Genomic DNA, 24,345 nt, shown 5'->3' with positions numbered 1-24,345 from the left:
GGCTAGTAGGTGAAATCAGGTGTTGGCAAGGTTGGTTCCTGCTGGAGGCTTAGAGGGAGAAGCATTCCATGCCTTTTTCCAAGCTACTGGTGACAGCTGGAGATCCTCGGCGTTCAGTGGCTCCTTTGTCATATGGCCTGCTCCTGCTATGTATGCCTCTGTCTCTCCTTTTATAAGGCCTTAGATATTGAATTTAGGACCCACCTTGGTCCAGTATGACCTCATCTTAACTAATTACATCTGCAAAGATCCTATCTACAAGTAAGGTCACATTCTGAAGTTCTTGTGGACCTGAATTTTGAGGAACACTATTCAACCCAGTGCAGACTTCTATGAAGTTAAGGTCTTTCATGCAAAATACTTGAAGATTAATCTTCCTTTTTTTTTTTTAACTTCATGATGATGATTTAGTACAAAGAGCCATCTGTGTACTAAAACCCTCCAAGCCCTTGGGTTTGTTTCTCAGTATGGAAAGCCTGGTGTGGCACCACAGCAGGCTTTCAGGAGTAGGTCTAGTCCAGGTGGAGTTTGTCAAGCAGAGGGGAATCACCTTGCCTCTGAGGTTCTCTCCTGTTATAATGAATTCTTTTTTCTTTTTTATCCTCACCTGAGGGTATTTTTTCCATTGCTTTCTCAGAGTGGAGAGGAGGCAGAGAGAGAAGAGAGGAAAACATCGACGTGAGAGAGACACATCGACTGGTTGCCTCTCATTCGTGTGCTGACCCGGGCAGGGATTAAGCCTGCAACCGAAGTATGTGCCCTTGGCCGAAATCAAACCCAAGACCCTTCAGCCCAAAGGCCAACGCTCTAACCACTAAGCAAAACTAGCTAGGGCAATTCTTTTTTCTTTTAATAAACTTAAAAAAAATATATTTTTATTGATTTTTTTTTTGAGAAAGAGGAAGGGAAAGGGAGAGAGAAACATGAATCAGCTGCCTCTTACAAGCCCCCTACTGGGGATCAAGCCTGCAACCCAGCATGTGCCCTGAATGGGAATCAAACCAGTGACCTCTGCATGGGTCGATGCTCAACCAAATGAGCCACACCAGCCAGAATTCTTAATTGCCTGCAAAATTACTACCTTACATTAATAATTTTATGTAGCAGATATGATCATGCATACTTTTCTTATGAAAATGCCATAGCAACATGAATACTTGTACTGAAAGCATCTTTAACTGACAAAAGCTTTTTATTTTTAAATAGCCTATGGTGAGAGTGGGGCACTTAAATAATCTACGTGATGACTTTATGTGAGTCAAGAACAAAAACATGGGTCTGATAATTTTTGGCCTGATCTACCCACTTTCTGACAAACTGTCCCTATGTCATAGTGCAATGACATTTCTATCAGAAGCCTCTCTTGCTTACAATTGTGGTACATGGTTCTTAGACTCCTTCATTCAGCGTGCCCACAATTTCATGAATCTCACCTTCATAGCCACTGCTTGAATAGGGAGGAACTTAGATTTGAAACCAGTCCATTTTAGGTCAAAGGGAAATTCTCATCCAGAAATTATCCTTATTTTTAGTGTCTTACTTGTCCCCTGCCTTCTCATTTTGCAAATAGGGAGAAATAAAGATGCATACAACATCTTTTGGGCTACACAAATTATGGATAGGCTTTGATGTTCTCTAGGAAGCTATTATTGCTTCATCAAGAGAACTCCAAGTGGGCCCTATATCTCCTGGCCCTTGACTTCAGCAACTGCTGGGAAAATGTCAAAACACATACACACACACACCCATACCTTAAAAACTCTACAAGAAGGACAGTTTGCTTAGAACAGCTCTCCCTGGCAGCCCTAACTAAGACATCTAATTTTTGTTAAAGCTACTGGTAGCAATTTATTAATTGTATTAAGAAATGTGAGGTGACCAATTAGAAGAATGCTATTTCAAGGTGGTGGATGCAAGACAGAAAAAGATGGAACAATTTGTCCAAACCTTATGAAAAAAATGCCTCTATATTTAACCTTCTCATCAGAAGTGTGAAACAAATGGTGTAGGTAATGATGATAATTATGATAATAAAAATGATAATGCTATAATATTATAATATTAATAATATGATTCAATAATAATATTTGAAGAACAAGAGATGTTAGCAAATGGGAAAAACTAAGCCATAAAGAATCTGAGAGCATTTTGTTTATTCCAAAGATCACAAGATACAACGACATTTCAAAAAGTTTAAGGTACTATCAGGACATCAAGTTTTACAAAACAGATACTTGAAGAAATACAGTCATGTGCTGCTTAACGACGGGGATATGGTGTAAAAAATACATCACTATGTGATTTTGTCACTGGGCAAACATCACTTACAAAGAGCCATCTATGTGTGTCTCTAAACAAACCTAGATGGTATTGTTTATTACACACCTAGGCTGTAGCCTATTACTCTTAGGCTACAGCCCTGTACAGCATGTTACTACACAAAACCACATGATTAAATCAAGCACAAGAGAAAATGACACAATCAAGAGACACGGTAAACACAACATATCAGGTTGCTGCTGGCGTTACACAACATACTGTTTTATAGAAAACTTTTTTTTGTTAAGTAGAAAAAGTACACTCTAAAATAATAAGGTATAGTATAGTAAATTCATAAACCATAACATAGTTGTGTATTATCATTATCAAGATTATGTATTGTATCTAACTACATGTGCTATACTACTATATGACTGGCAGCACAGTAAGTGTGTTTACACCAGCATCACCATAAACATGTGAGTAATGTTGCGATGGCTGCAACATCATTAGGAATTTTTCAACTCCATTATAATCTTATGGGACAACCACTGTATATGCAGTCCATCTTGACCGAAATGTTATGTGATGCATGACTGTTTACTAAGCCAGTGATCCGTAAACTTCAGGGTGATCAGTATAACCTGGAGGGCTGTTAAAACAGATCACTGTGCCCCATCCTCAGAGTTTCTCATTCAGTAGATCTGGGGTAGACTTGAGAACTTGTACTTCTAACAAGTTTCTAGGAGATGCTGATGCTGCTGGTGCCAAGACCACACTTGGAGTCTCCTTGGAAAGGAAGGAGATGAATACTTATTGAGGAAAGGGAGAGAACAATTATTTAAAACTACCTTGGGTCAGGTTTGGTCAATAGTTTACACAGTTTATCTCATTTAGTCCTCACAGCATCCCAATGAGCAATGAAATGCTTCTCAAACTTTTCCAGGCAAGAGGAGAATGAACACATCTGACAAAGGATGCAGTTCTCTAGAAATAAGAAATTTCTTTGATGACTATATTATTTTTAAAATATCATGTAAATTTTGAATTCTGTTTCAAAATATTGCTGCTTGTTATAAATTAAATATAATTAAAAATTATTTATCAGATAAACTGCCTAACTCTTGACCTCAATTCTTTAGCAAGATTGGCCTTTGGGCACATGAGGAAATGAATGGCTGAAGTTTAGTAATTATCTATGGTGAAACAGGTAGCACCTATTTAATCCAGAATTTGCATCTAGGCCTGCAGGTCTCTAAAGACAATGCACATCCTACCACCTTACCCTGCCTCCCCTCCCCACCCCCGGAAAGGTCGACTGAGTTTTTCTCTACTACTTCTTTATGGATCCTTTATTGTTTTGGCCAAAATGGAGTACTTGCTGTTCCTCAGATGTGTCTCACTTTCCTCATCTTCACATATATGCTCATTAGCCTCTGCAGCTGGAAAGCTTCCCCTTTTATCTCTACCTGACTAGAAACTTCCATACCCTTTAAGGTACAGCTGAAATGCTACTTCCTTTTTAATGACCAAATCCAATGTTTAAAGGCTGTTGGACTGCCCTGGCCAGTGGTATTCAGTTGGTTGGAGCATCATCCTGTATACCCAAAGGTGGCAGGTTCGATTCCTGGTTGGATGCATGTGAGAAGCAACCGATCTGTTTCTCACATTGATGTTTTTTTTTCCTGTCTCTCCCCCTTCCTCTCTCAATCAATCAATCAATCAATCAATCAATAAAAGGATGAACACCTCCAGTGAGTTCTCATGGCTGCCCAGACAGATTTAATGTCAGTGGGTATGTAATTATTTTTGTTAAACAAGTTTGTGCATATAATCTCACGGGCCTTAATTTACACATGCCTCTGCAAAGAAATGATTCTATTTGACATTAAAGTTATACTGGAATTCAAAACATGAAGTTTTATGCCATGTAAGATACTAGAGTGTAGACAATTGGAAAAATATATTTAGAAGAAATCCCCAAACAGGAAAGTTTAGCTTATGATGAAATTTGCGGCTATGGATTAGAATAAAGATAGACTAAAAATGTAGAGTATATCTAGACTTTTAGAATGGAAAGAGGACTTGAAAGTCATTTAAGATCACCCCCTTATTTTTTTTCCACCTTTAAAATTTTTTTTATTTACTGATTTGAGGGGGGGGGAAGGGAAGGAAACACTGATTTGTTGTTTCACTTATTTATGTATTCATTCGTTGCTTCTTGTATATGCCCTGACTGGGGATGGAACCTGCAACCTTGGTGTATCTGGATGACACTCTAACCAACTGAGCTACCCAGGGTTTAATCACCTCCTTATTTTATAGTAGAATTCTTGGACTCTGCTTTGTATTATGGTCAGAAGTGCCATTTGTTTAGTTTATGATGTTTAATGTCCATCTAGCTTAGCTTTGGTCTCTTTAAATTGTCATTGCAATGCTACCTAAAGAAAACTTTTTGCATTGAAAAATGATTTAGTTCTGAAGAGCCAGACCTGACTTTGGTCCAAAGGGAACTAAACTGAAGAACCTCCTTTGATTTTAAAGGTTGCTAAGCCTCGTGATGCTAATTCTGAACCTCTGAAGAATGAATCCTTACCCCAAGTGCAATTTTTGATCAGTCTAACAGCCAAGTCACAGTCATGGCCAAAGCTAGAGAAAACTCATACTAAGCAGGGTGGCCATCTGCTCTATTTGGCCACCTCCAGCTTTGGAAGCTGAGAGATATTTCATATGCTGATTATAACTTGGTTTAACCACATAGAGTGAAAAGGGGAAAGGATATCAGGGCATTTACATCTTCTGCCTCCACATGCTCCTCCCTATTTGCATCAGGTAAAAAGCAAGGACTCCAGAGTTGGGTAGAAATAGGTGTGATCTTAGACAAGTCTTTTAACCTCTAAAGTTTCCTATCTGCACAAAGGAGGTAACAGTACTATAATTATCTTATGGGTAATTGGCAGGTTTAGGTGGGGTGTTGTTGAGCACTTTAAACAATATCTGGTATGTAGCAAAGCCTTAATAAATGTCAGCTATTGTTATCAACGAGGGGGTACCAACATACTCCATCAACACGAATTAGGTTCTATTTTCTCCTATAAGCTTTTCCATGGCATTTTATTCCCTCCCTGATTCAATTATGATACCAATATGGACTCCTAAAACTGTATCTTTAGCCCAACTTCTTCCCTGAGCTTAAGACCAGGCCTCACAATTCTCAACACCTAGAGACACACTTAAAACCTAAAGCAAATCCAAAACTAGATCACCACCTGGCACTGAACAATATCTAACCTTCCTCTTGACCTCCCTGCATATGTGAAAGATACTGTCATCTTTCCAGCTACTCAAGCAGACAGGCAGAGTTGTGTTTTTTTAAACTACTTCTTCATCCTTCATGTAATCAATCACCAAATCACTTATTCACACATTTTCAACAAGTATTTCCTGAGCCTCTTCTGTAAGCCAGGTACCGTGTTAAGCTCTGGGGTACCGCGGTAGACAAAACGTACGTGGCTTTTGTCCTCACCTACAAATACAGGGTGTCCCAAGAAATGTACACACACTTTGAATAATTATTAATTCCAATGGGTTAAATCTGGAAAGAAAGAAACATCAATTGAACTATCAGCTGTTAAATGTGTATACATTTTTTGGGGATACCCTATATATAATTACAAATTAGAAAGTATACTTGGAAGGAAATTTCAGTCAGTATGAGGAAGTACACCATACTTTAAAGAGGGTGTCAGGGAAGAATTCTCATAGGAAGTGACAATTTGAACTAAGACTTGAAAGATGAAAAGGAGACTGTCAGGGGAGTAAAGAGTGAAGAGCATTCTAGGTAGCGGGATGAACAGGTACAAGGGCTCTGAGGCAGGGAAGGGCTTAATGTCTTTTCTGAAAAACTGAAAAAAGGACATGTGGCTAAAAGGTTGTGAACTTGCTTGAGATGAGGCTGGAGCAGCAGGCAGGGGATTCCCAGCCATCTATGAAAGCCCCTGAAGGGTTCTGAGCAGGAGAGGCACAGGATCGGACCACTCTGGCTGCTTTTGGAGAATGGACTGGAGGGGGCAAGAACAGAATAAGAGACCAGTCAGGAGGCTATTTGGGTGGTTCTGGTGACAGATGGTCAATGGATGTGGTGATGGAGAAAAGTGGATGCATTTGAGATACAATTTGGAGGTAATATTGATTGGCTGATCCTTGGGTTTCTGGCATGAACAGCTGTGTAGGTGGAATTGTTTACAGAGTCTACATTTCAAAAGATTCTGTATCCCAAGAATACCTCATACAAGATCCCCTCTTTCCCATCTTAGTGCAACCACCTTGCTTCCAAGCCATTGTAACTATTCAGATCATGTTCCTTTTAATTAGTTTCCCTACCTCTTGTTATTGTCCACTTCAAATAACCCTTCATTGTATTATCTTCCTAATACAGCTTCGGTCAGTCACATTATTCCCCTTTCAAATATTTCCAATGGTTCCTTATCTTCTACTTATTTAAGTAAAAACTTCTTACCTGGGCTTTCAAGGGTCCATAACCTACCTTTCCAGTCTTATTTTCCACCACTTCTCTACTTAAGTCCTGCTTTAGTCAAACTGGACTACTTGCTGCTTCTTAATAAATGTTAGCTATTGTTATCAACAATGGGGTACCAACATACTCCCTGGGTGGAAAGTGTCACCACACATTATTACCTCAGTGCTTTTGCTCATGCTGTTCCTTTGGTCTTATCATCTCAATCTGCTGAAACCTTATTCAACTTTCAAAGTTCATTAAAGGTCCAATTTTTAAATCTCATAAAGCCTGATAATTCTCTTATGGTCCTCAGATACCTGCCCTTTATTGTGGTTATTAGAGTACTTATCTCATGCCCATTCCCTAGCCCCTAACAGAATGCATATAATACCTTTGAGTGCATAGCTCTATTACTCATACTGTATCACTGCCCTTGCCCTTGCAGGGTCAAGCATAGAGCTTCACTCATTGTAGGTACATTTTATTGAATTTATTTGGAACAATTCCTCTTATTATGCTTAAAAGTGATGAGACCCAAGTTGTTGAAGAGAAGCTGTTTTTCGGTAGCATTTGCCAGCACCAGGGCTTGTAGCAAACAAGCTCCCTGCAATCGTACACAAGACATACACATACCCCTTTAATAAAGTCTTCTGTCTGTTCATAATACTCCAATGTAGCAGTCCTCAGGAGCTTACTCTTTCCTTGAAATACTGAATATTAAAAATTACAATCTCTAACTTGGGATTTTTCAAGCTACTTGTTGTAACCTATTAATGGGTCATGAAATCAATTAGTAGGTCATAAATAATACTAAAAATAAAATATAAAATAGCTAAACCCACTGCCTATAGTAAGGATAAGTATTGTTTCCCAAAACTTTTTGTTTAAAATACATGTTTAGCCCTGGCCAGTGTGACTCAATTGGTTGGAGAATCATCCGGTGCACCAAAGGGTCAGGTTGCTGGTTCGATCCCCAATCAAGGTGCGTATAGGAGGCAAATGATTGATGTTTCTCTCTCACATCAATGTTTCTCTCTCTCTCCCCCTCTTCCTTCCTCTCTCTCTAAAATCAATAAAAATATATCCTTGGGTGAGGATTTAAAAAAATAAATAAATAACATACATGTTTACACATATGTGTATACTGGGTCATGATGTAAAACATTTCTACCATGGGTCCCGGTCAAAAAGGTTTGAAAACTAGTGCTTTAATGCTCTCCAGCCCACCCCAAGATCAGTACACGGAATTCAAGCAGGGAAAGTAAGATGCTAAGGACATAGTAATGAAACGGTCTAATTCAAAATTATCCCCACCTTAAAATGTGAATGTCTGATATACTTAACTCTCCTTGTGGGGTATCTGCATTTAGGTATTTTTAACCCAAATTAATCTTGAATTAGTAGAAAGTGAGCTGGAAATTATTTTAGACTACAGGCCTTCTTGGTACCTATAACAAGGATTTCCTCCAGTATTCCAGTTCCCCAAGAGAGCTGGGTTCTGGAAACAGGAACTCCATTGCTGAATGGTAAGGGTTCTAGATTACAATAATACACTGAAGTGACAATACGAAACAGATTTACATCAGAATGCACTCTTTCTTTCATGCAAATGTCAGGCTTATCAATTTATGTTTGAATGTATGTATTTAACCTATTCCTAAAAAATACAATCCTCTATATCCACCTGGAAGAGCTATGTCTGATATGAGGCAACATGAAGTCCTAAGTCGATCTAAAAATGAGAAATACTATGAGTTACTAAAGGCAGTGGCCCATATGAGATAAGGAGAGATATGAGATATGGTAGAATGGGCAAGGGGACTCAGGAGGGGTAGAATATAGAGAAAACAATTTCCCAGTTAGTTGTATGCCTCATGATAGTGCACAGAAGTAGCCCACCAGTAGTGCACAGGTAGTATGTGATTGGCAACACAAAAAGGACCAATTCCAAGTCCTAATTCCAGCCTGGCTCCATTTAACAGGCTGCCTCTTATACTTTATTGCTACTTGTGTTACATTCTCAATTTATAGTTCAACAGTGACCTTCCTAACTAATGTAAACACTTCTAATTGGCAGCCACAATCCCAACAAAAATAACTGGGTCAGAAACAAGGTTGAAGGAGTGGGAAGTGTAAAGAACCCTAGATTGGGGTGCTGATCAACTTGGGCTGGATCTGGATGATACTGAGGAAGTCACACAACTTAAAGTCCCTTCCATCTCTAAAGTTTTATAATTTTACAATGGAGGGAAAAGGCAACCTTTATTTGGAAGAAATAAAGATCATCTTGGTTTGATATATAATAGGCAAATGACAATGATATTAGCCAAGGTTGTTTAAATATGAATTAATGCCTCTCCCATTATCTAGATAGGGTTAACACTCTTAGGTGATATTATATGTCAATGTCTCTACTGACTACTGGATAAATTCCAAACTTCCTTCTGGCATTTAAGACCTTCCACAACTGCCAAACTTTATCTCAAACTTCATACTATTCAGTTCTTTAGCCCTCTGCTCTTGTCCCAGTCATGTTTGTGCAATTCTTCCACACCCCTACTCTCCTAGCTAAAGTCCCATAACCTTTCATAAAACCTTCCAACTACTCAAATATTTATATATCAAATCTTGACCTTTGAATTCCCACAAGACTTTACAGCAATCCTGTCAAGGAGGCATTATTTTCATTTCATAGATAAGAAAATTGGGGTCCACAGAGGTTAAGTAGCTTGCCCAGGGTCCCACAGTTTCTAAGCAGCATGCTGCTTCCACATATTTAAAAAAAAAACATGGAGGAAGGAGGCAGTAAAAAATCCTATAAACCAGTTATAATACACCTTGTTGTGACAAATTCAGATATACCACATCTTTTGAACCACACAGGTAATGATCGCTTGGGATAATTTATAAGGGGGTTGTCAGTCCTGTTTCCCAAGCCCAGAATTGAAACGATATTCCAGTGCAAATGACAGGTGGGTCGTCAAGAAAAAAAAAGTATAATATAGGAATAAAATATTAGAAATGGGGCATAAAAGAGATGAAAGTGTAATATAAGCTGGCAATGCACAAAACAGAGACTCAGAATATGGGGCTGAGGAGACCCGCAGGGCTAAAATAAAATACTTAAGTTAAGGGCCCTATACTACCGATATAAGAAGCGCACATGTGAGAGTCGATATAGGGGTGGGCAAAAGTAGGTTTACAGTTGTGAGTACACGAAACACATAGTTTATTATTTATTAATTATTGTATTTTCCATACGACCGACTGTAAACCTACTTTTGCCAACCCCTGTTAAAAACAGAGAGCAGTGCACATGGCCAGAGAGTAGAACTCAAGAGAGACAAATAAGGATAGGTCGTGGGGACACAGGGTAGATCATGGCATGTTGAGAGGGAGTTTGCGGCCAAAGGAAGGGTACAGCAGGGGTCGAAGAGAAAGGTGAAGAGGTTCAGAGGGCACAGCACCCTCAGGCTCCAGACAAGACTTGTCTTTCAATAGCCTGTTGGTGTTTTAGGATTCACAGCTGTACCCCACAAAGCCCTCCTGCCTGGCTCGGGGAAGAGGGGAGGTCAGGTTCCCATTCCTCGCGGACTCCGCGAGACAGCGGAAGAAGGCACTAGGGTCCTTACCCAGGAAGATGGAGATGATGAGCCGCAGCGCTTGTTCTGACGCGCCCAGGGACGTCGCCAAGTTGTTAAGGCTCAGCTCCTCGAAACGCCACCGCAGCACTCTTGTCAGCTCTGCCACGGTCCCCACGTCCCCCTCAGCAGCAGACGCCATCTTAGCTCCGGGCGCCCCCCTCAGGGACCCCTCTGCTCCTTGCGCCCCGAATGTGGGCACAACGCTGTAGCTTCACCCCCAATTCCGGCCCGGAGCCCGCCCACGGCGTGCGCATTGGCTGCAGACCCGCCCAGTGGCGCCGGGTGCTGCGGATTATTGGTCGGCCTTGCTGGAGGGCGGGGCCTAACTCAGCAAGGTAGGCAGAGGGCGGGGCGGAACGTTAGTAAAGCAAAGGTGACTCCGACGGGGAATGAACTAGGGGCTGCCCAGGGGGGTGGGGCTTGGAGTCGGAAACTGGAGTTGTGATTGGAAAAGTCTGAAGCCCACGGCAAGGTGATAGTACAACTTGGCCCTAACAGTTCAGGGGAGGAGTCGGGCAGGGCTAATGTCAGGCCGGCCCGTGCGCTGCCTTCCCATTGGCTGAGACGGAGCAGGCGAGAGTCGGGGCGGGGGGGTTTGTCCTCCCGCCCGGAGGTTACTCTCGGTCGCAGGCGCGCCGGGGTTACTGGGGCAAGTAACCGAGAGGGCGGGAAATTCCGCTGCAGCTTCGCGAGCGCCTCCTAACGGCATTTCCGGGCCGTTCTTAAACCGTTAGACGCGCCGCCCGCAGTCCCGAAGGGTCTCGGGAGAGCCCGGCGCCCCAGAACGCTGTTTGCCTGCTCCTTTTATCTCATGCATGCCCTTTCATGTCATTTCCCATATTAAAACCTTCCCTTCCCCCAGAGGCGATGAAATTAAGAGAGGCTGATTTAATCGTTATTATTTTCATTAAAAATTAAACTTTTGTCACTAAGTAATACAGGTTTACGATAAAAGTTCAAGCAGTAGAGGAATTTACAAAACAAAAGTTCTTTCCCCACCCTGCTCCTCAGCCTTACTTCCTGAAGGCTCGCAGTGTTTAGATCACACTAACAGTGCGCGCGCGGGTGTGGAGACGGGACCCGCGCGCACTGCCGGCGCGGCCCCTGTGGAAAGCTGCACGGAGGTGCCTCAAAAAATTAAAAATGGAGCTACCTGCCTTACGACCCAGTGGTTCCGCTTCTGGGAATATATCCGGAGAAGCCCTAAACACTAATTCGAAAGGATATGTATACCCCTGTGTTCACTGCGGCGTTATTTACAACAGCCACGGCTGGGAAGCAGCCCAGGCGCCCGGCTCACCCTTGGGGCGGCGTGGAGGGACCTGGAGAGCGCTGCTGTGTGAAGGAAGCCGGTCAGAGGGAGGCAAGTACCCTGTGAGTTCACTCCTACGAGGAATCGAACGAGCAAAATTAACTAACAAATAGAAGCAGACTCACTGATGGAGAACTGATGGACAGCTGTCAGAGGGGCGGGAGGCTTCCGGGCTGGGTAAAACAGGTGAAAGAATTAAGCAAAAACAACGACAAAAAGCTGACGGACACAGACAACAGCAGTGCTGGTTACCAGGGGGAAAGGAGGGCGGGGGGTGTAGGAGAGGGTTATATGGGGGTAAGTGGTGATGGAAGGAGACGACTCGGGTGGGAACACACAATATAATATACAGCTAATGTGTTATAGAATTGTACACCTGAAACCTATATAATTTTATTAACTGATGTAACCCAATAAATTCAATAAAAAAGAAAAAAAAATCACACAAAAATCTGTTGAGCACTTAGCATGTGCCAGGAGCTGTGCTGGGCTCTGGGGAATATAATGATGAACTCAAAGCTATGGAGCGGGGATGATACACAGTCACACAATAGCACTAATGTGGGTGTAATTGCAAGTGAAGGTAAGTATTTTAAAAAAAAATCTTTATTGATTTCAGAGAGAGGAAGGGAGAGGGGGAGAGAGAGACAGAAACATCAATGATGAGAGAGTCATTGATCGGCTGCCTCCTGAACGCCCCGGCCGGGGACGGAGCCCGCGGCCTGGGCATGTGCCCTGACCGGGAATCGAACCACAATCTCCTGGGTCCTAGGTTGATGCTCAACCGCTGAGCCACTTACTGAAGGTAAGTATTTGAAGGAAAGGAACAAGGTTCTATGAGAGTATGTAGCAGAGGAACATTAAGAGTTTTTTGTAATAACTATAATTTGTGGAGCATTCTCATACAATTACAGCTTATAATTCTATAGCACTTTGCACTTTGTAAATCATTTATCCATATTATTTCACTTAATTTGACTGTGAAATAGGATATTTATTATTATGATGTCCTCTTGTAGACATAGAGGCTTGGAGAAATTAAGGAACTCCCCAAATTCCTTTCCCAGTAAGTGGTAGAGACAAAATTTAAACCTAAGTCTGTAAAATTCCACCTTCCTCTCCCTTTTTGTCTGCAATAATTTAAAAATATGAAATATTCAGAAAAGTAGAGACTAATATAACTTCCCCCAGGTTAAGAAACAAACAGCACATATACTGTTGAAGAGCCTGGTATAGCCCTTCTCTGTGGCATTTCCTCCTTCCCTTCTCAAAGGTCACCATTTTGCAGACTTTGTATTTACCAATCCCATGTTCACTTTTATAATTCACATATGGTGGATATCCAGAAACAATATATAGTTTTGCATGCTTTTAAACTTTATATCAATGGTATTAGTGAGTGTATCATTTTGCAACTTGTTTTTATGCTTAACATCTTTATTTTTATTTATTTTTTTACTCCTCACTCGATATTTTTTCCACTGCTTTTTCAGAGAGAGTAGAAGGGCAAGAGAGAGAGAAACATCGGTGTGAGAGAGACAAGTTGATTGGTTGCTTCCCACATGTGCCCCGATCAGGGCTGGGGACCGAGCCTGCAACCGAGGTACGTGCCCTTGGCTGGAATTGAACTTGGGACCCTTCAGTCCTTGGGGCAATGCTCTAACCACTGAGCAAACTGGCTAGGGCCTTAACATCTTTATTGAGATATACTGTGTTCATTCTTTCACAGGTAGGTCTAACCCACTCAATTTAACTGTGACATAACATTGTATTGTCTGATTAGACCACAATTAGTTTTTCATGATCATGTTGAGGGATACTTGGATCATTTTCTATTTATTTATGTATTTATTTTATTACAAATATTGCTTCAATGAACAGTCTCCTTTAAGCAACAGTGAGAGTTTCTCTAGGGCTGTGACTCCAAACTTCTTATTTAAAAAAAAATTAACTGGGATCTTCTGTGAGAAACACATTGCTATCCAGTATACGCACACATACACTAGACAACAAATACATATACTACTCACACAGACATACACCACACACTGCTATGTTATGTGTGTGTTCCCTGATAATTTCTATTCTATGGGATAGACGTGTCTTTTGTTCTAATGAGGTGACTCTGGGAGGCTCCTGAATAGGGGCTGGTAACCGGAAGGAACAAATCATGATTAGAAGCTTGGAATTTTCACCCTTGTCCCCTATCTCTTGAGAAGGGAGAGGGCTGAAAATAGGGTTAATGATCCGTCATGCCTATGTGATGAAGCCTCCATAAAAATCTCAATAGTATGGGATTTGGAGAGCTTCCAGCTTGGTGAACATGTGGAGGTGCTGGGAGAGTCACATGCCTAGAGAGGGCATGGAAGCTCTCTGTTCCCTTTTGTACCTTGCCCTACTCATCCCTACCATCTGGATGTTCAACTGAATATCATGTTCTTTTCTAATAAACCAGTAAACTATAACTTGTCTAGCAAACTAAATTGAACCCAAGGAGGGGGTCATTAGAACCTCCAAACTATAGCCTGGTCGTCAGAAGCTCAGGTGACAATCTGGGCTTTCGACTGGCATCTGAAGTGGGGTGAGTGCAGTCCTGTAAGACTGAACTTAACCTGTGGAATCTGACGCTATCTCTGAGTAGATAGTGTCAGAATTCAGTTGAATTGTAAGACACCCAGTTGACGTCATAGAAAATTGCTTGGTGTGGGGAAAAACCTCCACACATTTGGTGACCAGAAGTGAAATGTTTTGTGTGGGTAGTAAAGGAGACTCACAGGAAAGAAAGACACAGTAGGGAAGAACTGAATTTTTCCTTACATGGGAAGAAAAAAAGCTGAATTTTTCCATTAGAGGATATGTTTATTTGCTCAAGCTATGAAAGCAAAGCTGGTATAGCAACTACAACTGGGGTCTCCACCTGGTTATGCTTACAATAATCTACTGTCATTCTTCAAGATACATCTGTCTTCTGCACAGGCCAAATAGGTGAGTTGAATGCAGATGTGGTGGAAATAATCACCCCTGCATCTTTCAAGTCCTTGATGGTGAGTGGCACTAAACCCTGCATTCCCTCTAGGAATTGGGTATTGCTTTTGGTTTACCCAGGTAGAGGCAATTTTGGTGGCTCCCACCTGGCCTTTCAGCACCATAGCACTCACTCCATAGGTTAGGGAGCCAATGTGGGCATTCTGCCAGCCACTTAGTGTATTTATTCCAAGTATGCATTTGGAACTGGGGAAATAACCACAGGATGGGTTTGGAGACCCTGCTGGGCTTATTATGTGAGGGATCTGGACTAAAACTCCCTTGATTACCTGACTTCTGTGAGCCCACAGTGATGTTTGGGTCTCCTGGAATTAGTGTCAGTTCAGAGCTAGTGTCAAGTAGTCCTGGCAAATCTGATTATTTCTTTTTCCCCAATACACAATTACCTGGTAAAAGGATGTAGGTAACTTCTCTTTGGGGAAGGCTAGGGGAAAGATTAACAGTATGATTTTTTGACAGTGTCCCTGGGTTCTTCCTTAAGGGGCCCTCGTCTTTCTTTCATTCAAGGGTTCTGGCTCAAGTCTGGGAATTGACTGAGGGGCCATGACTCTGTTTTTATGATTCAAGTTAGACATTTGTTCACTTGACCTAAAACTTTTCTGCTTATAAAAATCTAGTGATTGCTGCTTTGACTTTGCTGTCTATTATGGCAACCATACCCACCTTGTCTTTGGTGTTTGAATGCTGTCACTTGGCCTCTGCCACCCCAGGATCCAATTATTCCCATTGCAATTATGTTTCCCAATTCAGTGATGGCAGCTCCCGTGGTAAGGTCTGGCCTATAGAGAAGAACCATCACAGAGCTCTTCAAGGATGCTGGGCTACCCTCACAAATGTATTTCTCTCAGTAGTGGTGAAAGATGTCTTCTGGACCCTCCCAGTGTGGGCGAATAAGTCTTAAATGACAAATCCACTCTAACATTTCAATCTCCCTAAGCCTTTGAATCCCTTCTTCCACATTAAACCAAGACAGGTCGGGCAATCTGCTTGATAAGACCCCCTGCCTTCCCCTAAGGGAAGATGACTTTGTCTGAAATAATCCATTCTTTTAACTTTCTTGTTCTGCCCTGTTTCTGCTTATAAAAGTCTTTCATTTTGTATAACTCCTCAGAGCACCTTTCTACTTACTAGACGGAATGCTGCTGATTCAATAAAACCAATTAGATCTTTAAATCTATTTGGTTGAATTTTTGTTCTTTAACAGACACTAATTGCATTTCCAGATTGTTATTTGTGCTTCTGACCAGCTGGCTATAAATCGGAGGCTCCCACAGCCCCTTCTTGGATTTGATTAATTTGCTAGAGAAGTTCACAGAACTCAGAGAAACATTTACTTGCATTTACAGGTTTATTATGAAGGATATTACAAAGGATACAGATGACCAGCCAGATGAAGAGGTATAGAGAGCAAGATCTGGAAGAGCCCTGAGCACAGGAGCTTCTGTCCCCTTGTAACTGGGGTGCACCACCCTCCCAAATGTGGATATGTTCACCAACCCAGAAGTCATCAAATCTCCATGTCCAAGAGTTGTTGTTTTTTCTTACAAGATTACTGGTTTATTATAAAAGAATATAACTCAGGAACAGCCAGATGAAAGAGATGCATAGGGCAAGGCAGGTGGAAAAGGGGTGGAGCTTCCATGCCCTCTCTGAGGACACTCTAACAGCACCTCCACATGTTCACCCACCTGGAAGTTTCTGTTGAAGAATTTTTAAACTTTTTAAAAAAAACCCGATTTTAGAGAGTGGAAAGATGAGAGAGAGAGAAAAAACATCAGTGTGAGAGAAAAACATCAATTGGCTGCCTCCCAGATGTACCCAGACTGGGAATCGAACCTGCCACCTTTTGTTGTACAGGATGACTCTCCAACCAACTGAGCCACACAAGCCAGGGATCAAGAATTTTTATAGAGCTTTAATTTCAAGGCCCATCCTCCCCGCCCCCCCCCCCAAAAGTCAGTGAGAGGGACTAAAAGTTTCAGCTCTCTAATCATTTGGTCTTTCTGGTGATCAGCCCCATCCGGAGGCTATCCAAGGGTCTTACCCCATCACTTCATTAGCATAAGATCAATGGGAATCCCTTATGAATGACAAAAGACACTCTTAATTCTAAGGGTTTTAAGAGCTTTTTACCTGGGATTAAGGGCAAAGGCTATATATATATATATATATATTTCTTATACCACATCCTCAACCCCCATTTTATATGAGACTCCCCACTCTACTTCAGGACTTACAGAGGCCAGGAAGGTAATGTGAAAAAGTGAAGTGGGTCACATTTTTCTTTTCATAATGGTATCTTCAATAAGAACATTTTTCATAATAATTTGGTAGGAATATATATATTTTTTAATACTCACCCAAGGACATTTTTTCCATTACTTTTCAGAGAGAATGGGAGGGGGAGAGAGAGAGAAACATTAATATGAGAGAGACACATCGATTGGCTGCCTCCTGCACGAACCCTGACCAGGGCCAGGGATTGAGCCTGCACCCGAGGTATGTGCCCTTGGCTGGAATTGAACCCCGGACCCTTCAGTCTGTGGGCTCACACTCTAACCACTGAGCCAAACCTGCTAGGGTGGAATATTCTTTATTTCTGTAAAGAAATAGGTTTGCTCCCAGTTTTCTTAATCCTGTGAACTTGTGTTTTTTTTTTTTTTTCTCACTTTTGATAAATACAGAGCTATAAATGTAGTTCCTTTAACTATTTCTCTAAGAAAAGTACAGTGACAAATGACTACTGAGTACTGTCTTCAGAGTCAGGGACAATAGGGATTAGTAGAGACTATGGAAAACTTTATAGAGTATGCCTTACGTGGTACTGCAGGCTAGAATTCTATTTTCTTCAAAAGAAGCTAGGAATATGAATGCGTGTGTGTGTACTCTGTTTTTTAATGCTGACAACTAATTAAAATTAAAAAAAAATGTTGTGTAGGTCCTGGCCGATGTGGCTGAGTTGGTTGGAGCGTGGTCCCATATACCAAGAGGTGGTGGGTTCGATTCCCAGTCAAGGCACATACCCAGGTTGTGGGTTCGATCCCTGTTGGGGCACGTGTGGAGGCAACTGATCGATGTTTCTCTCTCTCTCCCTTCCTTCTCTCTCTCAAATAATAATAATAATAATAATAATAATAATAATAATAATGATAATAATAATAATAATAAATGCTGTGTAGGCCAATACTATATAAGCCAAATCAAACATATTTGCTGGCCAGGTTTGGCCACAGTCCTTTACTTTAGAGCCTCTGCTTTGACATGTTTTCTCTCAGTAGCCCCATCCTTTCTGATGGCTTCACCTATGTAGCCAGAGACTGAAGGTGGTGGTCCCACCCTGACTCATATATATCTGGCCCTCTGAGGAATGGCTGAGGTGGGCGTATCAATAATTTATTTTCACGAAGAACTTCCTGGGCAAGAACTCAGCCAAATGGAAGAAGAATGCTCAATCCAGTAACAAAACCTCAGGGTCAGAGTTGACGTGAGATTGTCCCACACTGGACTGCAGTGAGGCGAGGACTGTGTCCATTTTGTTTACACTGTTCACGCAGAGCTTAGAAGAGCCTGGCACATAGCAGATAATAAGTATTTATTGACTGACTGACAGACTGAATTCTTATTACCATCCAGTGCATGTCACTCAAGTTGTTTTTTTGCCTCAGCCCTGATGAATTCATATCTGGATCCAGGCAGCTATATGTAAAAAAAGGCAGGAATTATGTCACAGAAAACTCTCTAAACACACTGCCTTGGTACTCCTAAAAGGAGTAACCAGACAGAAGAAAGTGTTTTCTTCTCTTTACATTACTTTCCTCACTTATATTACCGTGCAATTTTAGCCTTTATTGGGCTTCTTGTAATAGCAGGAGGTTCCTTCCAGGAGATGTTACATTTCCCACAGTACAGTGAGGAAGTTGCCAGGTAATAGGCAACACTGTTTATGAGTGTGGAGCTGGAGATCCTGTGTAAGTGGGTAGAGGGGAGAGTCAGAGAAATGTTAATGGGACCCCATTTGTATCCACAACTTGGGGAAACATGGGTTATATTTGGGGGTTGTGGTAGAGATTGCTAGCTGCTCACCAAATCCTATTTCCTCATTTTTCTAGGCACATACCCTGCAGTTAGGTGTGACCTTGTCGTTGAGTTCCAGCCAATGGATATGAGTAGAAATTATGTGTACCACACCTAAATTTCCACTGTGTTTAAACTAAAATATTTAAAATATTTATTTGTTATTGCATTAGCCTATCCAATTAACACAGAGGCTCGGCTAAAACTTCACATGTCCTGCTACTATATATACAGTTAGTCCTCTGTATCTGCGGGTTCCACATCTGTGGATTGAAAATATTAAAAAAAAATTCCAGAAAGGTGATCCCTAAACAATACAATCTAACAACTATTTACATAGCATTTACACTGTATTAGGTGTCATAAGTAATCTAGAGATGATTTAAAGTATACGGGAGAATGTGAATAAGCTATGTGCAAATACTGTGCCATTTCATATAAGGAGCACCCGTGGATTTTGTAATCTGTGAGGGGTCCTGGAACCAATCCCCTGTGGATACTGAGGGGCTACTTTATCTGCAACATGGGTGTTTGGAAATGGAAATGGAGGCTTAGGGATCATTGCAGTTTTGAGGATACTAGTTAGCTATGAAGAAGCTGAAGTTGCAGAGATGCCTTGGGCTGATGTAGGGAGCCTGGCAGGATTTTCAAAAGGAAAGAAAATATGAATGCAACTTATAGAGCTTTAGGAAATTTAGCAGGAAATGGGGCTTCCTATAAAGTAATCTTAAAGTGCTCTAACTCAGACAATATATTTCCAAAAACATCACAGTTCTTCCTAGAGAGTTGCAGAGTGTGAGATGGCGCGAAGTGTGTATTTGAGCTCAAGACCAGAGTCTCACACCTGAGTATTTTACTGGAGAGGGAGGCTACATATTGGGTTGGGTAGTGGGGAAGGCTGCTCAGCTTCCTGTGGAAATCATGAGCAATGGGCATTCTCTGAGGATGGGTGGACCTGGCTTAGAGATGCTGGCAGAACTCAGGAGTTATTTTCCCCAGGAAATCTCCCTGGTCTCTTCCCCCACCCAAATCTGGGATAAGAATACTCTCCGTGCACTCCTGTAACATCCTATTTTTACTGCTGTTCCAGTTACCTGTGTCTGAATAATGAAATCGCTCTAAAACTTGCTGACTTAAACAGTGACATTCATTTTTTTCCTTTATTATCTCTTATGGCTCTGGGCATTCATGGCCTCAGCTACGCAGTTCTCCCTTGGGGAGGGTGTCATGCTGTTGTGGTCAGATGGGGCTGGAGTCATCTCTAAAGCTTCCTCACTTGCAGACCTGGTGCTGAGGTTGTTGCTCATTGACAGCTGCGACCTCATAGGCTCAGCCAGGACACCTAGTGCGGCCTGTCCCTGCGGTTGGCGCTTCCCTGCAGCATGGCAGCTGGGCTCTGAGAGTGAGTGTGCCATGTGGACCGGTTGGGTGCGGGACGATCTTTCCTGACCTAGCTTTGGAAGTCACTTTCACCATATTCCCTTTCGTTGCAGCAGTGACGAGCCCTCAGGCACATTGGGTGGGGTGGGGACACAGGAATGTCAAAGAATTTTGGCATGTTTAAAAACCACTATGAGCCCAGCCGGGCGTGGCTCAGCAGTTGAGCGTCGACCTGGGATCCAGGCGATCGGGGTTCGATTCCTGGTCAGGGCACATGCCCGGGTTGCGGGCTCAATCAATGACTCTCATCATTGATGTTTCTATCTCTCTCTCTCCCTCTCCTTTCCTCTCTCTGAAATCAATAAAGATATATTTAAAAACCACTATGACTGCTATCATAGGACTTTTGCATAATTTTGTCTACCTCCCCTGTAGAGAAAGTAAGTTCCTGGAGGGTACTGGGGGTTCTTATTTGGATTTGGACCCCCAGCACACAGTAGGCATTCAATAGGTGTCTGTTGGATGAATGAATAAAGTAGCATAGTAGCACTGGAGGTTTCAGTAAGCTCTCATTGGGGAAAGGATGTTTTGTTTGGGAGGAGTAAAATATTTGGAGGAATTACCTTTCTCATCTAACTCTGAAGACAAAGGAGAGACATTAAAGGTTTAAAAATGTAATTAAAGTTGTTATTAAGGGAGATTAATTTTTCAGTTTGCGGGATAGATTTAGGGATGATAGAGGAGGAAGGGGAGAAGTTTGAAGTCAGTCTATCCAGATGAAATGTAACGAAGCTCTGACTTGGAGGAGTAGATGTGAAAGACATTGGAAGAATCAAGCAGTTTCAGGGACGATTGGGGGCAGAGAAGGGGAAGAATGAAAGATAATTCAGCTTTTGAACCTAGGTGGCTGAGAAAATGGTAGGGTCGTTAACAGAGAAAGGGAAGGCAGAGTAAGACCACTATTGAAATGTTAGCCATTCAAATCCCATTTCAAAAATCTCATTTCTTCCACAGAGCCCTTCTGATTTCTCCTTAGCCAGATGCAATATCTCCTTTTAATTCCCAAGCCCTTTGTTATTTCGTCATGTCGCTTAACTTCTTCTGCCTCTTACAATGACTCTGGCCCTATCATTTTTGCATCCCACATAGCACCTAAAATAGTGCTTTGTACTTTATAAGCCATAGTACATTTACATTTAATTATGCAGTTTGGGATGGGGAAAAATAGTCCCCCAAATTGGCTTTACTTTGTTACTGTCTTTGTCCATTTGGGTTGCTATAATAAAATACCATAGACTGGGTAGCTTACAAACAACAGAAATGTGTTCCTCACAGTTCTGGACACTGGCAGCCTGAGATCAGGGTGTGAGCATGGTCAGATGAGGCCTCTCTTCCTGGTCACAGAGCTCTAGTATTCTCACGGGGCAGAAGGGCTCTGTGGGGCCTCTTTTATAAGAGCACTAATCCTGTTCATGTGGGTGCCACCCTCTTGACCTAATCATTTCCCAAAGGCCCCACCTTCTAACACCTCACATTGGGTGTTAGAATTCTAACATGTGAATCTGGGGAGGACACTAACATTCAAACTATAGTAATTACTGTTCCTTTCCCACACTTACTTTCTTTTATTTTCCTCCCTACATTCACGTTACTTCTTCTGATACAGCTATACTTTTTTTTCTTATGATTTTTCTACATCAAAAAAAGTAGATCAATAAACTATCACTCTAACTTTACTGAACAATAAATGAATTGGTATTTGGCAAGCATTGTTTATAGCTAGTGTCTTTGATAATAATCTAGGTACACAGTATGTTGTTGGGGTGGGATTCTCCTCCTTGCTCCCAATATTTTTTTATAGGACTACCTCCTGCAAGGAAGCCTGAGTTCCCCATGTGCTACAGAGCACTAGGGAGATTCTAGCTTTCATTTGTGAGTGCCTGGTTAAGGTAGGGAGTGCTAACTTGGCAAATTCCATTCTACATTCAGGGCCTCGGAGGAAATTGGAAAGTCTGACTTTGAATTCATGTGACTTGTTCACAGGCATGAGAGTGAAAAATTCTCAAACAATTACTGGGTGAGTTTTAAGGTGATACACTTACTGGGGCTTCTGGGACCAGTGGCATTGGAGGAAACAAGAGGAACTGTGGTTGTAGTTGGGTGGACAGACTGCCCTGGTTAGATTCCTGATCGCTCCCCAGCTGCACAGCCACATTCCTGGTTGATTATATGCTCACTTGTCAAACCTAACAGGTTAAAGAAGAAAGACCTTGGGAGTATTAGGAGGGAAATGTTTTTACCACCTTTGAGAAATCTTTCCTGATGGAGAGAGCTCTGTGATATGACTGTCCTGGTCACTCTCCATTTCGTCACTGAGTTTGCCCTGAGGAGGTAGAGTGACTTAGCTGGCTGGGAAATGGGAAAAGTAACTGGGCATGTCTCCCTCGTCTTGGCCCTTCGTCCTTGCAGATGTGAGCTGTCTACAGGAAGTGTTTGTTCTCTATGTGGGCAGGTCTCTCCTGGCCTAGTGTTGCCCGTATCTAGAAAGGTAATTCTGTTTAATTCTGGCGTTCAATTAACCACTTTTTGGCTTTTACATGTGGCTACTTCCTCTATCTTGACCTTTATTGCTATTAAAGAGAACATATTGGCCTCTATTTGCTGCTTTGTTTTATTTCTCAGTTTCTCTAGAACTTGGAGCAGGAAGAGAGGAGCTGTTATTCTGCCCCCTCAGAGACCCTAACACTGTGAATATGATCGTCATGACTCTGTGCAACACTAGTGATTATTTTCTGAAATGTCCAATTATCCCAGGTACATGTATGTTAGTTACATTTAATATGAACACATACGGTTCTAATTTCTGTTTTGTATGTCAGCATATCACATCAGCTGGGGTTCAGATGACCCCAAGGGTGACACTATTGTTTTTATAAATCCCCACACTACTGAGCAGATTATGTCACATGGGCTCTGCTCTTTAAGGCTGTCACTTAAAGTTGAACTCAAAGTCAGCTAGATATTCCTCCAACAAAAAGGGTTTATTTGGGAAAAAGAGAATTGCAACTGGGAACATGCAGCCATGGCAAGTCATGTACAAGTTCACTAGAACAAAGAAGAGGAAATTTTTTTATAGAGGGGAAGAGAAGTTAGGAGGACTGTTATAAAGAATTTTTCCTGCTGGCCAGTGTGGCTCAACTGTTGAGCATCGACCTATGATCCAGGAGATCTCGGTTCAATTCCTGGTCAGGGCAAAATGCCCAGGTTGTGGGCTCGATCTCTAGTAAGGGGGTATGCAGGAGGCAGCCGATCAATGACTCTATCATCACTGATGTTTCTATGTTTCTCTTTTTCTCTCTTCCTTTGAAATCAGTAAAGGCACATTAAAAAAAAAAAAAGAAAGAAAAAAAAAAGGAATTCTGGTGTGAGAGCTCCCCCTACAGGCCCTCCAACTTCCAATCTTGGTTGAGGTCTCAGTTCTTTTACACACATTGTTAGAGGTTTTGGCTTGAGTTCTTGCTAACTGGGAAAGGAAGTGGAGGCCGGGAGATGCCATTACATGTGTGATTTGTTGTCTCCTTGAGCTTTAGAGAGGAAAATAAAATATTTTACTTGGATGGAAAAATTGAAGGAAAGAAGACAAACAACACATGAGGGTAAGAGAATCACAAACTTTTCTCACAAGTGTTGAATTCAGAAGTAAAAGGAGGAGGAATCCTGGACAATTTGGTAAGATGCTCTCTTTTTTCTCACTGTATACTGAAGCATGCTCTGAAGCTCTTGGGGAGAATGATGCTGCTACTGCTACTGTTGGTATTTGGAGATGAATTTGTTGTTTATTTATTAAGGGCTTTCTGAGTACCAAATATATGCTGAATGCTTGGCATACATCATCTCACTAAATCATGGTCACAACAGGCCCTGGCAATGATAGCTGTGTCCGAGGCAGGTGATATTATTCTCATTTTACCCTCGATGAAGCTGGAGCTCAGAGAAGTTAAGTAACTTCTTAAGCCACACAGCTAAAAATAATTAGTAAATGATCTGTATTCACCTAAGCTCATTCAATCAGTCATTTCTCAGGTACTCATCCATTGTTCTTAGTTGTAAGC

The 24,345-nt window shown here is 41.8% G+C and overlaps 1 protein-coding gene across 1 annotated transcript in view; it reads right to left on the bottom strand.

The window, feature by feature from the left end:
• Positions 1-10,915, bottom strand: part of LPCAT3 (lysophosphatidylcholine acyltransferase 3) — a 36,957-nt gene extending 26,042 nt beyond the window's left edge. Inside the window, exon 1 of the mRNA XM_081128321.1 lies at positions 10,411-10,915. Coding sequence (XP_080984447.1) covers positions 10,411-10,561 — 151 coding nt within the window. The 5' untranslated portion in view covers positions 10,562-10,915. The remainder of the gene's footprint in view (positions 1-10,410) is intronic.
• Positions 10,916-24,345: the final 13,430 nt, after the last annotated feature.

The sequence above is a fragment of the Miniopterus schreibersii genome, assembly GCF_964146895.1.
Source record: "Miniopterus schreibersii genome assembly, chromosome: 2".
Classification (NCBI taxonomy): Eukaryota; Metazoa; Chordata; class Mammalia; order Chiroptera; family Miniopteridae; genus Miniopterus; species Miniopterus schreibersii.
Note: the sequence above shows the minus strand (reverse complement) of the source record. Positions and strands in the feature narration are given on the sequence as shown.